General features: G+C 36.4%; 1 protein-coding gene across 8 annotated transcripts in view; it reads left to right on the top strand.

Moving 5' to 3' along the window:
• The window catches only part of ANKRD44 (ankyrin repeat domain 44), a 99,052-nt gene extending 81,354 nt beyond the window's left edge, over positions 1 to 17,698 (top strand). For 7 of the 8 annotated variants that reach the window (XM_031554149.1, XM_031554153.1, XM_031554151.1 and 4 more), the window contains 10 exons: positions 2,360 to 2,438; positions 3,528 to 3,645; positions 4,649 to 4,865; positions 5,768 to 5,855; positions 7,090 to 7,173; positions 7,830 to 7,975; positions 8,800 to 8,882; positions 10,042 to 10,124; positions 10,799 to 10,890; positions 13,019 to 17,698. In XM_031554149.1, coding sequence (XP_031410009.1) covers positions 2,360 to 2,438; positions 3,528 to 3,645; positions 4,649 to 4,865; positions 5,768 to 5,855; positions 7,090 to 7,173; positions 7,830 to 7,975; positions 8,800 to 8,882; positions 10,042 to 10,124; positions 10,799 to 10,890; positions 13,019 to 13,284 — 1,256 coding nt within the window. In that variant the 3' untranslated portion in view covers positions 13,285 to 17,698. The remainder of the gene's footprint in view (positions 1 to 2,359; positions 2,439 to 3,527; positions 3,646 to 4,648; positions 4,866 to 5,767; positions 5,856 to 7,089; positions 7,174 to 7,829; positions 7,976 to 8,799; positions 8,883 to 10,041; positions 10,125 to 10,798; positions 10,891 to 13,018) is intronic. The other variant, XM_031554152.1, reaches the window with a different exon arrangement.
• The last annotated feature ends 62 nt before the right edge of the window (positions 17,699 to 17,760 follow it).

Below are 17,760 nucleotides of genomic sequence, written 5' to 3'. Positions count from 1 at the left end.
CTTTCCATGAGAGCTGTGCAGTGTTCTGTGCAGTCAGCACAGCTTCCAACAAAGCTTTCATCTCCACCTATTACAAAGAGCCACTTGTAATACTGTGCTTTTTGTTACACTGTTCTTAAACATTTTGTTTAGGAGTGTTTTAACAAAGAATGATGTCACCTGTTAGAAACTGCATAGTGCCACAGTGATATTCATTGTCTCTTATTTGCAATGCAGTCATAAGAGATAAATTGGCATATTGTGAGAAATCTTACAGAATTCTTGCTGAGTTAATCCTTTAAGTGGCAGTATGTGTTTGCACACACAAGTGAAAACTTGCATGCATTTACCATTCACTGGAAAGAAACAAGATGGGTGTGCCCATCCTCTTAACAGTGTCTGCCTTCATTCCTTCTTATTACAGAAGCAGAATTGCTGAACACAACAGTTAAGGAGACTTGAACTTATGGATTAGATTAGAGGACTCTGCAGAGCTCTCTTCAGCAAAGGAATTTTTTACTTCAGTAGACAAATAATTCAGCTAATGAAGTATTTCTTTTTTACTGTCTGTTCCCCTTGGGGGACAAGACTTCCTTTGACCTCATAACATGGAGAATTTCCTTAGCCTAAATCATGTGTTCCCTGTATAATTTTATTACAACCAGACTTTACTCTCTCTGGCTTGGGAGATGCATTGCAAATGTTTGCCTAGTGTAGTGTTGTAGCTCCATTGAGAAAACTAATGTTCCCTGCAGGGTCTGTAGTGCTTAGCAATTTTGGGGTTAGCTCTGAAGTCTTCCTGGGAGTATCTGCTCAAAAACTCATTTACCAAAATCTTTTTCAGACATCAGTGTGCACAAATTTTGATTTCTCTTCCTCCTGCTGGGTGATAGAACTGATTTTTTTTTTTTCTTATTTTTTTTGTTTCCCCTGTGAGTCACTGATTCGTCAGCCCTGCAGAAGTGTTTCCATGTTATGTATATGGTATTACTTAGCGGTAAATAACTAAAAATGTCTTTTTTAGTAGACTGACTAAGGTTATTTTTGGAGGAGTGATTTAAATGTGATGATGTTCACTCATTTCTCTGCCAGAATAGTGTGACGTAGGTGGAACCCAAGGTTTTTGCGTTGGTCCATAGGGTGTGGGCAGTGTGATTGCATGACTCTGAATGGAGGATATAATATCTGTGTACTGAAAACAGGAATTACTGGATTTTTAAAGATGAAATTCTTGTTCTCTTCATCCTGTGGGTCATGTAAAGCTGAAGCCTTTAAGCCAGCTGACAGACAGATGGGTTTTCAGAGTTTAGCCCTGCAAAATGTACCTTGGAGCTGTTTTCCAACAGCACTAGGTTGCATTTTAAATAGCAAACCCTATTTTTGAGAAATAACGATAACTTCAGATGTTAAAGTAGAAAAAAAACCACAAATTTTTGTTTCTCAGATTTGTTCTCTGGCCGTGCAAGCAGCTAACGTGATAGTGTGACATCACCTCCTTGCTGACTGAAGAGTCTCATCAGAGTTTTTTTAACTAATGAAGATCCCTAATAGGGCTTAGAAGGGAAAAAGAAGCAGAATGGGATAAAACAGTCTTAAAACAGTTATAGAATATCAACAGTAGTGGTGACTTTGTGTGCTGAACTTCAGTCATCTTGAGCATGCCCAACAGTCAGAGAAATTTGGCTCTGCAGCAATCCAGAGTGGTGTGAAGCAGTCCGAATGGCTTGAGGAGGTCTTGTGCAGTAGACTGGGAGAGTGTGATTGACTAGCCTGAGAGACAAAAGTAGAGACACAATAGCTGTCTTTTGTGGAGGTGTTGCTCTGAGGCTTTGATGCTGCTCTTCTTGTGGCTTCCCCATAGCTGTCAGTAGTCACTGGAGGTCACTGGGTACCAAAATGTGGAAGTAATGTCGTGCTTCCTGGAATATAAAATGTGTAACACTGGTCATTCTTAAAAAACAAAACAACAACAACAACAAAAGAGCACTAAGGAACTTGTTTGTACAGCCCACACAATATTAAAGAGCCTTGCTGAGAAATTCCTAAGGTGTTCCAAAACTGATCACAGAAAACCTCGTCTGCCTCCTGACTGCGGGGGATTTTGGAATGCTGTCTGCTTTAGTAGAAATCTTCTCAGTAGTAAGAATCACAGTTTCTATTTTACTAATTGGGGATTTGTGTAAGAAAGGAAAGTGGTACTTACTGAGGAAAGAGAAAAAGGAGCTTGCCATTTCATTGATAGAAGTAAATTGTGGGAATGTTCTTCTCTTACATTGGGGGATATTTTCTGTCTACATATAAGAAATTTCTTACCTGTAAGCATTCCAATGGGAAAGTATCTGAAATTAAGCCTAATTATACACACTTTTTTTCTTTATAGTCATTAATGGTCATACGCCTTGTTTACGGCTGTTGCTAGAAGTTGCAGACAACCCTGATGTGACGGATGCCAAAGGACAGTAAGTCTCTTTGGTTGTTTTGTTTCAGTTCCATAATTCAAATGGCATCTCAGGTTTCTTACTTCAAAAAAACCTAAAAGTGTTTATTTAAAATACTGTATTTCCTGGACTACTTGTGAATAGAATTTGGCAGAGACTACAAAGTACACATGCAGTTGATCTAAGCCATTCATTAATCATAGCCTCTATTTCATACTTTAAGTAACTTTTCACATACTCTTAGAGCCAGATTCAGTAAAAACTAACAAGATTCTGAGATGCCTGTAGAGTCCTATTTTCTAAAATGCTGATGTTTCAGCATGTGTCTACAGGTATATTATGCTGACAGAGTGAGACAGAATGTTTGTTCAAGGCAAACCTGAAATTTGAGATGTTCCTACAAAAGTTTTATGTCTCATTAAATGACAGCTACAGAGAGAATAATGGAGTACGTTTTAGAAGTGAAAACTTGAATGTTTTTCTTATTTAGGGTACCTGGAATATATCTGACTATACATATTATTTTAAGTGGTATTAGTCTTACCTAAATATGGAAGGAAAATAGATCCCTTTCAGGAAGAAAAAAAAAAGACAAGAATTAAAAAAAAAAAAGCAGAAGATCTATTGGTCCAAATCAAAATTTTGGCCTCTATAGTTTCTTCATGTCCCTTCCTCCACTTTAAACAACTGTTCATTATTTTCGGAAGAAATATTTTGAGTTGTCATCTTGGTAATTAGCAGAGGCATTCGCTCACAACTTGGTATTGTAAAACTTGTATTGCTGGAGATGACAATAACTGTAGGTTTTTAAAAGAAAAAAAAAATTGTCTGGAATGATGTTGCTCTGGAAACTGCTCACAGGTGCAGATGAGTTTGTCTATTTCAGTCATGATAGCTGACTATTAGGCATCTTAAGAAAAATTTTATGCAACTGTTTTCACTTCTGTTGTATAGATGAGTATGGTGAAACGAATAGATTTCTGGGTAGGAATGGAGAGAAATGCAGGCTTCCTGATTTATGTCTTACAGTTAGTTAGCAGTGGCAAGTAGTATGCCATTTTATAGATGTGACTATTTTTGTTTTGACATTTTGTTTCTTTTTCCTTCCAGAACCGCACTAATGCTTGCAGTGGCATATGGACACGTTGATGCTGTTTCCTTATTACTTGAAAAAGAAGCATCTGTAGATGCAGCAGATCTCCTGGGATGCACAGCTTTACATCGAGGGGTGACTTCATTTTTCTAAATTCTAAGTATTTGTTCTATTGTCACTGCAGTTAATTTATAAACATATGGATGTTGAATGTAAGAGATCTAGTTAATGATTGAAAATACAACCAAAACCAGCCAGTGGGGTAAAAATTGGGACAAATCTGCTCTGTTTTTGATTGTTCACTTTGATTAATTAAAGACTGGATCTTCTCTTAGATAATGGAGAAAATAAGTGAATAGGCAACTTATTATCGCAGTCATTATTGTTATAACTGAGAACTTTATGAATTTTGAAAACAGCAAATTTAAACTGCCCAGCAGTTATTATCCTTTTTCTTGGGTAGCAGAATGTAAATACGTTAGCCCTAAACTTTTATCCAGAAGCAGTGAAGTGCAAGGCAGATTTAACCTTTTCTAGGAGCAATCTTCCTACCCAATGTGAAGTTGATGCAAGTGATCATATTTATTCACAACTCTGTAATAACTGCAGTGAGCAGTTCAGCTTAGAATCCAACACTAGTTTGTAACAAATGTTCTGGTGAAAAATTGCTGTTCTGTCTTGACATCAATACATGAACATGATCAAGGTGCTTAAGCTAAACTACGTGTGTTACGGAGGCCCAACTGTTGAAGCATCTTCTTGTACTTCTGGTAATTTTCTTTATCTTCCCCTCAGTTCTTTTTGCACATTTGTATGCTGTCTAGAGTGGCCAGATTCAGGTTTTGTAGCCTCACCCTTTGCTCATACATTTCTTTAGTCTTAAACTCCTCGTTGCTTTTGACTCTCACTTAGAGAAGTTTCTTCCACAAACTACTAATAAGTGCCTTTGAACGGCAGTACCAAATATATTTTGGTATAGGAGTTATCATAGATACCCATAAGAGAAATGGAGCTTTCATCTCTGCCACCTGAATTCCATAAAGGCTTTTTCATATTTATAGTCATCAATCATATTCCACGTTTCCTGGGTAGAAGTCTGTGTTTATTTCAACCTATTTACTTATTTCTTTGTTGCCAGATTATGACTGGGCATGAAGAATGCGTTCAGATGCTTTTAGAGAAGGAAGTATCCATTTTATGTAAAGATGCTAGAGGTAGAACACCTTTGCACTTTGCATCAGCTCGGGGTCATGCCACTTGGCTGAGTGAATTACTGCAGATTGCACTTTCAGAGGAAGACTGCAGTTTAAAGGATAATCACGGTTATACACCACTGCACTGGGCTTGTTACTATGGTAGGTTTATTCCTGTGGATTTTTCCCAAGTTAGAATGTGGCCTCTGTTTTAGAGAAGCATGGATAGCAAAGCAGACTGCCAATTTGAGAAGGCTGAAATAAAGAGTCAGATCATTGCTCTTCAACTTGCTCTCTATGGTTTGTTTTTGCTATATTTATCCTTTGGTTCAGGAGCCAAGGAAGTTCCAGCAATACCTCCCAATGACTTTGTGACTTACAGAGTTGTTCTCTGTGCTCATTTGTTCCCATCGTAGTAGGCCAGAGTGAAATTCTGTGTTTAATGAAGTAAATTATAAAGATCTCATTAATTTACCGAGGGACCAGGAATGCATCTCTGAGGCATTACCTTTTCATTTATTAGTGCAGGAGACCACATCATTAGTTTGGGAAGTCTGAACTGATAATACTTCTTGCCTAATATAAGAATACTCCTTACTAATATAATAATACTCCTTACTGTCATCAATTAAGACCATCTTGGAATGTGTAAGGTCATGTATATGGCATCACATTTGAGAAAAAATAGAACTTTTTTTGTTTTTTCTCTTTATTCCTTTTTTTTTCCTTTTTTTTCCCTTCACTTAGGCTAATATTGGGCTGGTGAAGCTGTATTGCTGCTGCCATTAATAAAAAACAAAGCAAAACAAACAAACAAAAAAGCCCCAAAACATAAAAATGACAACAAAAAACAAAGATAAAACTAAAACCCACAAAAAACTGAACCCTAAAAAAAAAAGCCATAAAAAAACCCTTTTCTTATAATTTTGTTACGTAAAAGTTCATATTCACAATGTGTCCAACCTTAATGTGCTTGAAGTGTCAAATTATAATCCTTCTGTGCCTGGTCTGAAATAAGTCAATTCCCTGCTCTGTGCAACACTTGAAATATCTGTTTCTTGTAGGTCATGAAAACTGCATAGAGGTACTATTGGAGCAGAAATTTTTCCGCAAGTTTTATGGTAATAGCTTCTCTCCGTTGCACTGTGCTGTGTAAGTAGAAATCTGTAACAAATGCAGATGCTTTGCTTTGGGTTATGCCTAGAAAAAGTAGTAATGTAAGAAGAAAGATGTCTTCAATTTATATTATTTGCATGAGCAAATAATTTAAAAATTGTTCATAAAATGGTGCTTATTCTTCTGCTGAGAAAAAGAAGTTGCATGATAAAGAGCATTATGCAAACGTTTGATAAGTCTGAGCTATTTGATGAAATGCTGACGTATCTTTAAACAGCTGTATTTCTACTCCTTTTCCAGTTTCTTTTCCCTTGCTTGCCTCTGTAGGCCTATGCATTCTTTGCCACTCAGAGGAATTTCATAGCTCTTCCATTCTTAGGCCACAACCTGGGTTATTAGAATGACAAAATTATTAACTCCTCCTACTATTAGAAGAATTAATATATTCCAGAAGTAATGGTGAGAGTTATTGTTGAGTAAACTTCTATTCTGAAGTCCACATTGTTGCAAGATAGAAAAGAAATGTTGGTAGTTTCCAAGTGTGTTACATAATTAAACAAAAACTATTACAAAGTTACTGTTTTTATTCTACTTAAAATAAATTCTTTAGGAAAAAAAATATTTAAGCTAGTATGCAATTCTCCAATCCACCTCAAAACACATGCAACTTAAAGACGCACATAAATTTAAAATGAAAGAACTGATGCTGAGATGACATAATTGTGTCTTTTAGCAACATTAGACATACATTGTATGTCATTAGTTACCATACGCTGTTCATTTTTATAATGAAATAAGACAAATTGCCAATAACCAGGAGAGTATTGAGTACCTCCAAGAAAAATATTGAAAGTGTGTGTTGGAAGAGCTGTGTATTTCAATACCTTAAACAATAGAGTAAATCTCTCTCTGTGTAGGTACATATGACTGAGTGGTTTCTCAGTTCAGCTGTGCTCGTTGTTTAGACTCAATGATTTAAAGGTTTTAAGGTTTTAATCCTAGTTTGCTACTGCAGTTTCAGTTAATCTGGTGCATAGGGAATTGAAGGATCAGCTTTGCTTTACATGTGGAAATCCATAGCAATAGATGCAGTTTGGTTAAGTGAAATGATGAATGGTCAGAATTGCAACTGGAAGTATTAAGGTAAAGGTATGTTGGGATAAATTATAAATAATCACTAAGAAATATTAATGGGAAGTGAAGTAAATGAATATGGGATAGTGGTAAATATGTAGACTTTTTTATCTTCTTGAAAATGTATCTTTGGCAGAATCAACGATCATGAAAACTGTGCATCAATGCTCATCGGAGCCATCGATGCCAGCATTGTCAATTGCAAAGATGACAAAGGAAGGTAATAGCTTCCTAAACAAATTGCTTTTCCTCATCATGAATATATGTCTCCTTCTTCATAATTCTTTTCTGAATTTCTGGAAATAACCCTTGTGGTTGAGCTAAGACTTGTAATGCAGACTCTTTCAGACAGCAGCTTACACTGCAACACAGTTAAGTGGTGGCTGACTTCAAGCAAGCTATGAAGCATTCAGCTTTGCTATTAAGAAAATAGTATTTTGTTTCTTCAAGATGGGCACAGGTCTAGGATGTTTCCCTGAACCTATTTTTTTTTCTGTTAAATATTTAAACACATTCATATTATTTGCTAAATGAGGTGATGTTATGTTCCAATAGAGAAATATTTCATTTAAAGTTGTTACGCTAACATTCTCAGGGCATATAGCTGGAAATAAAATAATTCATACTGGTACAGCAAGAAATATACTTCAAGTCAAATCTTTAGTCAAATTGATAATCTCACCATATGTATATACTTACATAAAATTGCTTGGACAGACACTGTAAATATAGTTTAACTTGTTTTGGATGTTGCTGCTATAACTTTCCTCTGCTGAAAATGTTTAGGAGGATTCAGAACATCTTGCACTTTCAGGCAAGCAAACAGGAATATTGTAATTCTTTAGTAACAGCTGTGGCTGTGTGACTGCCCCACAGGACGCCCCTTCATGCAGCAGCCTTTGCGGATCACATGGAGTGCCTCCAGCTCCTCCTGAGTCACAGCGCTCAAGTGAATGCTGTGGATCATGCAGGGAAAACAGCTCTCATGATGGCAGCTCAGAACGGTCATGTCAGTGCTGTTGGTAAGTGCATCCTTACCCCAGCTTATCTTCAGGGTGAGCATGACTGCGGCTACTGATTTCAAGTAGATGATCAATTTTTCCTGGGAAAACTAAGAAGGAGAAAGCTTCTTACAGCCCTGCACAGAAATTCTACTTTTACACAGTTAAAAAAAACATTTCTTCTCGGTTATGTTTCTATGCAGCGTTTGCGAAGCTTTGCAATAACCTGAGTTTTATTTCCTCTACAGGGTGCATTGTAACGCACTCAGAACATGAAGGGAGTAGTAATCCTTTTCTCCTGACTACTTGCTTAATTTTAAGGGGCAGGAGAACTGCGTGTGTGAAAAAGATTTAAGTGTTATCTCTCTTTCTTTTATGTTATAGGGAGTCTTGTTGCTTCCTGGCTAGAATGCAGACATAGGGATTGCAGTTCTGACTTAACAGAACTCTCTTTCCTGTAGCTTTGACAGCACAAGCTGCACCCTAAATTCTTTATATCCACTTAATCCTCTCAGAGCAAGATCCAGAGTTGTTCTCAGGAGGTGACTCAGACAGAACTTGCTGATCTGCAAATGGGGAAGTTCATTTTGTCTCAAATTGTCAAGCACAGATTCATCTTTGTTCATGTATGAGGTCTGCCTTTGGTTGCAGATTAACTGCACAAGATTATTCTGATGTCTAATGTTATTTTCACTTCATGCTCATAAAGCTTATGCTGCATCAAGGCTTAGCACATACGCACACACATACTGGAAATAGTAAAAAATTGGAATTTTTTTTTCCTCTGTTTTCACGTGCTTCTTTGCCCATTTCTTTTGTTCATTGATTTGTGTTCTAAATTTCAGACTTTTTGGTGAATATAGCCAAGGCTGATCTGTCATTAAGAGATAAGGACTTGAATACATCGTTGCACTTGGCTAGCAGTAAAGTAAGTTGAAGACCATTGTGTGCTTTTGTAATCTTCAGTCTCTTGTGTCGTTATGCCTCCTAAAAAAAAAAAATTCCAAAATAGAAATGTGATGGTCAGACTTGTAGTGAGAACACTGTACTGAGCTTCTTTATAAGTCTGTTTCCAGACTTAGTAAATGGAGAAATATGAGTGTCTCTTAAGACAGAAACATAAGTGACACTAAGAAATAATTGAAAATCCTTTGATATTTTTACCAAACAATATTACTGTAAAATAGCTTAACATAGGGAGAGTGGAAAAAACAACAACAAGAAAAAACAGGATATATATTTATTCTTATTCTCCAAATTCTGTGAAAGGGACCTAAAATTTTATCTTGAACTCTGCAACAGTGAAAGTAGAGGCACTGGTAAGATTGATGGTGATGTCTTTTCTCCCTCTTCTTTTTTCCATTGATTCCAATTGCTACTGCTGTTGCCTGTCTTGGCAAAAATAAAAATAAAGCATCCATGGCATTCCTTCTTCCAGGACTTTTCTTCTGCTCCTGTTCAGAGATGGGGTTCCAGATAGTGTCACTCCAGTTTCTGTAGACATATGAACTTCACTGAATTTTCAAGGTCCTTCAGGCAGCTGTTCACCTACCAGGGTCTCAGAAATAAGGTTTTGGGCTGTTATTGCCTGTTTGATCACCACAGTAATTATAGTAATTTATAGTTATATTATTATATATTATATAATTATATTATATATATAGTTATATTATATGCATTATAGTAATTTATTAGTAGCACAGGAAGGCATTTAAAAGACCTAGGAAGTACAGTGTTAGTTTTTGAGATTAAACCCTCACTTTCTCTGTTATTGTGTAGTTGTAGTAATCAGGTGAATAATTTCTCTTGAGGGAAATTCAAGTCTTCCTGTAAGCTGAGAAGGTGAGTTCATGCATGAGTGGAGGGTTGAAATGCTTACGTCTGTAAATATGCTAAAGCATTCTAGCAATGGCAGTTTGTAAATGGTGTTATAGGGCTTTTACACTTCACCTACTACAGATTCTTATAAATTGAGTAACGTTCTGTATTTTAATAAACTTTTTACACTTCACATTTGTATACAACATTTATTTTGCCTCAATTTTAAACTTCTCATTAAATTAATACAGTTATTTGTTTCCAACTAGGGTCATGAAAAATGTGCCTTGTTAATACTTGACAAGATACAAGAACAGAGCCTTATTAATGCAAAAAATAATTCATTGCAGACGTAAGTATTGCCTGATCCTCTCAAGTTCAGTTGACTTTCCAGAAGATTCTGATTTAGCTTCTCGATTTCATGTCTCGGATTTTTTTCTAGATAAAATTACATTTCTTACTATTTTTTTAAGTGCTTGCCCTTGAAAACACTGCATTTATATTGCATTCTCACTTTTGACTTCTTTAATGCTCATTGTATACATGATCTGATGGAAAATATGAGGTCATTTATTTGAACACTGTATCAAAATGTCTTTTCGTAATGTGACTGTATAAGCATACATCTACCTGCAAAAGATTTTCTATCTATTTCAAGATTCACTTTAATCAATCTAAGGTGGTACATTTAATTTTTCAAATTATTTGAGGTCATATTTTATGTACAACTGCCTTCCATACTGCACATTACTAGCAGAGTTGTAACCATCAACGTTCTTACTCCAGCTGCAAGTATTTGAGTGGAATGGAGGAATCCCATAGCAGAAGATTTAACCACGAGCTCAGGCAGTTGATTTAGTGCTTGCTGATGAATCCATTTGTCCTTAGCTCGTTTCCCCTCCCTCCCACCCTTCAATTTGCGATTGTTCTTCCTCTCCCATTAGATGCTTCCAAACAGGAGCAACCTAGCTTTCCTTAGAATAATTATTTTAAACTGAACTTGAATTTTGTTTTTTTGTTTCATAGACCTCTCCATATTGCTGCACGTAATGGATTAAAGATGGTGGTTGAGGAGTTACTAGCGAAAGGGGCATGTGTCCTAGCAGTAGATGAAAATGGTAAGTAAATAATACACTCAGTCAATCTTCAGTAGGTACCTAACATGTAATTTTACCACAGACTGAAGCAATAGATTTAAAAGCTTGTAGGCATCATTGATGCTTATATTCTTCCAAGAACAGACAGTGAGCTGTGTGAGTATATTAAAAAGGACACTTTTTTTTTTTAATATAAAAATGTATTCTCAACATCACAGTGGTCCCTTTACTGTTCATTTCACATGTACTGTCAACAGCTAGTCTTTTTTTAATGCTTGAGTGCAGTGGTAACTTGAATTTCCTAAACATGCAAGTAGCACCGGATAATTCTGACTCCTTGCAGAAGAATTAAGGATTATGCATTCAATCAGCGCATGTTTTAATGGGTAGGAATAAAATCATCATCATTTGTTTGATTGTATCCTGGTTCATTCTGAGAGCAAAACTTGTCATTTTCAATTGTCTGACCTAACCCAAGATGCAAGTGAATGACTGTTGCCTTCTAAAATAAATGATTAGTTAATAAATCTGATAATTTTATTTCAGATCTCAATGAAGTCCTTCCTTAAACATTACAGAGTCCATAGAGGGTTGTGCTTCTATTTTTTATTGTAAAATGTCTTCTTGAAATATGCTGCTTTCTCTTAAAATATGGACTTCATGGCATTAATGTAATAATTCAGTACTTCCATCTTGCTGTATCTGTAAAGCAACAGTAGTACTAGTCATTATTGCAAGACATTTGAGATCTATGGATGAAAAGGGCAGAGTGGTATTTATTGCTACCAGATGAACTTGCATGAAGGAGTCCTGCTGAAGTCATCTGGCCCTAACCTCATTTAGAGAAAGGGTCAGGAAAGTGAACCAGACTAGCTTCTAACCATAGTTTTTTATAGTTAAAATCACACATGCAGATTTAGCCAATTTGCATGTACGTAATGAGTGAAAATTAAGTTTAAATTTGATACTAGCTTAATTTTTTTAAGAGTAACTGCTTACGCAGTGCAGAAGAGAAAAATTTAAGTACAATCTTAGTAAAAATATAGTTCTAAAGAATGCCTACACTTGGAACACAGTAGAAGAGGCAGTTCTATTGAGAGTATTTATTCACTGCTATTGATGGCTAAGTGTGGGTAATTTGCTGCACAGCTGTTCTCAAACTCACCTGCTGCAGATGTTTTTAGCTTACTTGAGGCAGTAGGATATCAGTGGAGGTCATTGCTTTAGATTAAGATGTAGCAATCTGCAAAAGAATTCTTTGCACTTAAAATAGAGGAGTTGTTGGAAAGATCTAGAGTACTGTGTAGCAACCTGTAAAACTGATAGACAGAAAGCAAAATCAGCAAATCCATTTCAAAGATTTGTGCATGTGAAGAGCTGATTTGGGGAAGCACTTGAACAGGAACAAAGTTAAACTGCAGTGAAGACAAACTTGATGACTCCCCAGTTCTTACAGTTACTGATACCAAGTATTATATTAACTTCACATTGAAAACATAGGCCATGCTTTCTGAATACAGTCATTGTTCTTCTAACATAATGCAAATTTTGAAAAATATCCGTGTAGTCCTACTTGCTGTAATGTACCACGTGTGCTGATCTAATTAGTTTCTTAAATTTAATTCCTAAATAAATTGTTGTCTGAGTTGAGTATGTTCTCAACTGACCAGTCTTTAAAATTGTTTGCTTATTACTTCAAAATATGATTAAACTAATATCTGTCATGTTTCAATGAAAGCTGTTGTTCTCAGAATGAGACTTGTTCATCTGTACAGAAACTGAAGCCAGTTTCTGTCTCTTGCTGTACACCCCACGTTCTGTATCCACTGTACTGTTTGTGCTGTAGAATCATGTTTGGCAAGTGCTTTTATTTTTATTGTTGTGGAGTCTGTTTGCTGTGTGATTTAAAAAAACAAAAACAAAAAACACAGTGCTTGTCGTCACAGTGATTTAAATGCTCCATGAAGTGTGTATCTTCCCAGCATGTCTAATATGAGAACAGTAACACACCTCTGCTGCTTGGCATGTAACTGTAACTGGACATACATCTCCTGCTTACAAAGTCGTCTAGAGATGTATATGAGAACTGCTCAATGCCATTCTCAGTACCCTTAGTACTAACTGTTGCCTTGTCTGCGTTTGTGCCCAGGTCATACGCCAGCCCTGGCTTGCGCTCCTAACAAAGACGTGGCTGACTGCCTGGCACTCATTTTGGCTACCATGATGCCTTTTTCTCCTTCCAGTTCAATGACGGCTTTCAACTTCACTTGTTATAGAAAAGACAATTTGGGCAGGACACATGTCTGCGATGGCTCTGCTACGGGTAGCATTAACTCTTACAATAAGCCTTTGAGTAATAACCTAGGAACAGAGGATGCGTACAATGAAAATGATTCTGATTCTGAAACATTTTGACTTTTTGGTATTCAAAAAATTTTATTTCATTATTATTTCCTTTCAGTTTTTTTTTTTCTTTTAAGACAGCTTAAATCCCACTGCGATATTCTTAACTATGACTCTTGACAAGTAGGTGTTGATATTTGTAGTGCTAATGAGAATTAAGCCTTTAAATAACCAAGTTGGGGGCATTTACTAGAACATATTCCCATTACTGTTCTGTGGCTTTTCGTCTTCCTCATGTTTTCTTTAGGCCCTAAGTGCCCCTGTGGAAAGTCTCTACCTCTAACTTCAAGTAATTAAAAAAAAGAAAAAGAAAAAAGAAGAAAAAAAAAGAAAAGAAAGAGAGAAAGAAAATGCCTTTTTTTCCTTCTTGACAGCACAATTAAACAGGGAATTGTTTATAAAAAGTACTTAAATGATTTAGCTGTACTGTTAGTACACAAATGTGTTTCCAACGTAGCCTTCATAGCATCATCCTTTTTCTCTATTTGTCTTTTTCTTAGTTCCACGGGCTCTAATAATTAGGTATTTTTTTTCACACAAACCAAAGGTAAAGTTGTAAATCTTAAAACTGCCTGTATTACTTTTTTACAGGAAAAGAAATGTTTTACATTCTGCATGCATTAAGCACTTAAACGTACAGAAGGCACTTTTTTTTTTTTTACAGTTATTAGTTACAGCACACAATCAGAAAAATATAAACTCTTAAGGCCAAATTCTACTTGTCTTAACATATGTCCCACTGACGTTAGTGGAACCACTTGTGGAAAATGGAAATGACTTGGTCCTCCCCCCATACCCCCAGTTCAGCACAAGCATGAACAGTTGATTTGCACTACAGAATTAAGGAATTAAAGTCAATAGAAGTTTCTGTCACCTGAGCTGTTAACTAGGAATCTAGTATCAGAACAGAAATGAAAAATCAGGTGTAGGCAAAGGTGTACATAAAGGTTTATGATGTCTTGCCAACTTTAAGGGATTTTTTTTCCTATGCTTAAATAACTTGTTTTTACTGTAGACAGTATTGATTTTTAAAATACTTCTGCCACTGTTTGGATTGACAGAACAAAGGTAAAGTAATGAAAGCGTAACACCAAAAGTTGAAATACCAAACAGGAGGGAAAACAAAAATGGACCAGGCAGGGGATTGGAGATGCACGCTAAGAGCCTTTTGTCACCAGCTTTGAAGGCAATGTCAGCTTTGTGAATATGTTTACTCCTTCTGCCAAAGTTTCTAGGTCAAATGGACCGCGATCCTCTTCTACAACAGATGTACAAAAGGAAGAATGAGACTTTATAAACAAAACAAACGCCTATCCAAACTAACCAGCTCTACCAAGAGGACCAAAATGCTTCAGTGAATAAATGGAAGACTTTATTGCTTTTATTTTTTTCTTCAAATGTGAGTGACATAATGAAGTAGCTTTTCTAAATCACAAAAATATAAACTTTCGAGGTAATGACTAGTCTTGAGTGAATTTTACATTTTATGACACAGGTTTCAAGATGACATTTGTAACTAACGATGTGTTGACCACAGGTTTGTTCTTTTTTTGTTGTTTTTTTCCAGGCTAAGGAAAACGTTCATATGCTTTTAATGTAAATGTGTTTATATTTATTTGAAACGAAACAAATGCCCAGGAAAAATAACTGTAGCTTTTTCCCTATGGTAGTATTTGTGCATATTTTTCAGCATAATGCAAAATTAAATGTGAATCTAGGCAGGAGTGATGGCCTGAGTGGAAAGAGGGAGTGATGCACTTGGGAAGTGCACCCATCTTACCACTTGGAATACAAAGATGAAGTCCACAAGCTATATTGGTAAAATGCATGATCATTTAAGAGCATAAGAAAGGGATCCAAAACATTGCTAGACGAGTGAGAGAACACTGTACAGACACGGGAAAGAGGAAAAGGGTAATATAGCAGAGAGTGGGATGTTAAAGTTCCAGTGATCCATGTTCAGAATGTCTGCAGGCCTAAGTCTTTGCAGGGAGAGTGAGAAGAGCTGCTGCTTCAGTGTACACTTTGGCAGGGTAAATGAACAGTAGGGATTTCTAGTTTAGTTGCAGTTTTTAGCTGTGTTCCACTGAACTGTTTAAAAGCTGTCAGCGAACTTCAGTTCTTCAGTTAGAAAAATGATACATTGTTCATCTTGCCTTGCTAAAATTAAGCATTCTTTTCTTCAACAATAATTCATTTCCAAGAATTGCAACAAAAAATCCTGAGGGGCAGCTCTGTGAGGGCAATATTTTCCCTTAACTCTGCCTTTTCTGCAGTAGAATGACAGAGTACCTGAAACTGTGGTTTCCTCAGAAATAGCATAGAACATTTTTATGATTGACTTTATTCGAAGTTTTAGCTTGTAAAAGCTGCAAAATAGCAATAACCACCTCTCTTCAAGCACTGAAAATAGGAGACAGTTGTTAGTTTTCAGTGGTGTCTGCTTAGAAATGAATGGAAATCCCACATTTTACTACTTTTGTTTCTGTGGAAGGATGACATTTAAAATGAACAAACAAATGGGAAATGGCTGGCACCTGCCTGATAGGCAGCATCTTCATCTTACTTTAAACAGATTAATTACAGTCTAACCCTGAAATGCAAAGATACGTTAGCCTATATGAAATCATTTCATTTGGAGAAAACCAGTCCTCTTTTCGAGGAGGATGTTGTCTTATCTGAAGCAGGTATTCAAAAAGAAAATAAAAATCAATATTTTTGCTCACTATCAAACAGTTACTGAAAATATTTCTGTGTATTTGCAATACCTCCTACCTCTGCTAACAGGTAGCACAGTATCTGCTGCTGCTTACAATGGATGCAGTGTTACAGAAGCATAGGTGATTGCTGAATTAATGTGTACTTTCTAGGAATCAAATCTAAACTGAATTGAGAAATCATTTCTGTAGCCCAGTGATGACGTAAGTATGCAATACTCCAGAAATCATGGAAAAGTATAATCTGTTGGCATCCTAAGGGCATTGGGAAAGTTATGTTCTGAGCATGGTGTTCTTAGGAGAAGTGACAGGAGCAAGGCTCTTGAGTGTACACAGTGTTAGCCTGTCTCAGATCTCACCAGTTGCCAGAATCCCTTTTCATGTATGTCAGTACATTAAGCTGTAATATAATTTATCGCTTGTAGAAGTTAATTAGTTATTTAGGGCATGGGAATAATTTTACTCTTGTAAATAATTACCTTGCCTTTCTGTGGACATTGTACGAGAGTAGAGTTAATCACACATAATTGTTGCACTTAACCCCGGATCCTGCAATTTGCAGTACACGGACTACTGCTGCACCACTGTTTGGGAGGGGCAGCAGCCTGCCCAGCTTTATTAGCAGGATGGTCCTATCCTGTGTTTTAACCACAGCCGCAGGTGGAATCCATGGCGGGATTGGGTCCATGTCTCTCTCACAGATACTGAGTTAAAACCTCTGGACTGCCTGAATTGCTGTGAAATAGCTCAGGGGATTTCTGCTCATTGCTACTAAAAGGGCACCATAATGTGTTTGGTACTTTTATGCAGTAAACCACTGCCAGATTATTAAAGGAGAACAAGCACATGAAATGAACCGTTTATCCATTGTACTGTTGAGAAACTCGGTTGTGTATCTTGAGGATGATTTAAAAAAAAAATTGTGATTTTTATTCTTAGTCTTGTAAGAAATATTAGAGTGCCTTTTTATATTTGCGTATGATGGAAATGTTTTGTGGAAGTTGTCTTTTTTTTTTTTTCCTCATTTGAGTGTTACAGAAGCAATATATCACCAGTAAATTTTCATTTCAAACCTTCTTTGAATGTACAAAGTGTTTCTCCTTTTCATATGTTCTACCTACATTGAAATGAAAATCAATATGCTAAATTTCTATAGGAATAATGTATAATTTTTGCAGTGCTGAAAAGGCTTTCTTATTACACAAAGTAAACCTTAGGTCAGTGTTATAGGAAAGGGCGTTTGAAACTAGTGACAATCCAAGTGTGTGTAAATGTGACTTTATGCGTTTGTATGCAGTGATTATATATATATTAAAGCTAATATCTCATGTTTTGTAGGTTTTGTCTCATATCCTATGCTTTAGCATGTGCAATATATCCTTACAACCCACGGTGATACGAATCTGGTGCCAGTGTTATATTTTGCATAACGTTTGTAATAAACAATATGAAATGTTGTTGCATCGTTTCGGTGGGGTTTTGTCGGTATTGTTTTCTTTTGTAAACAGCAGCCCTCGGCTCGACGTCCCGTATCCCCGAGGCAGGATGCGGTGCCTCAGCCCGCCCCTTCTCAAGCACAGTTTGTTAACTTCTTTCAACTACTGAATGCTGTATTAATGTAATGAGAAACCCCACCCGTAAACTACACTTGATATGCATTCAGATGGTTATTTTTACAAATAAAAATGATACAAATACTGTCGGAAAAACGGAGTACATTTTGTTTCTTTATTCAAGGTTGGGAAAAACGCGTAAATATTCAGCGCTGGGG

The sequence above is a fragment of the Meleagris gallopavo genome, chromosome 7, assembly GCF_000146605.3.
Source record: "Meleagris gallopavo isolate NT-WF06-2002-E0010 breed Aviagen turkey brand Nicholas breeding stock chromosome 7, Turkey_5.1, whole genome shotgun sequence".
NCBI classification, from domain to species: domain Eukaryota; kingdom Metazoa; phylum Chordata; class Aves; order Galliformes; family Phasianidae; genus Meleagris; species Meleagris gallopavo.
The sequence above is the reverse complement of the archived record's forward strand: the minus strand, read 5'-3'. Positions and strand labels throughout refer to the sequence as shown.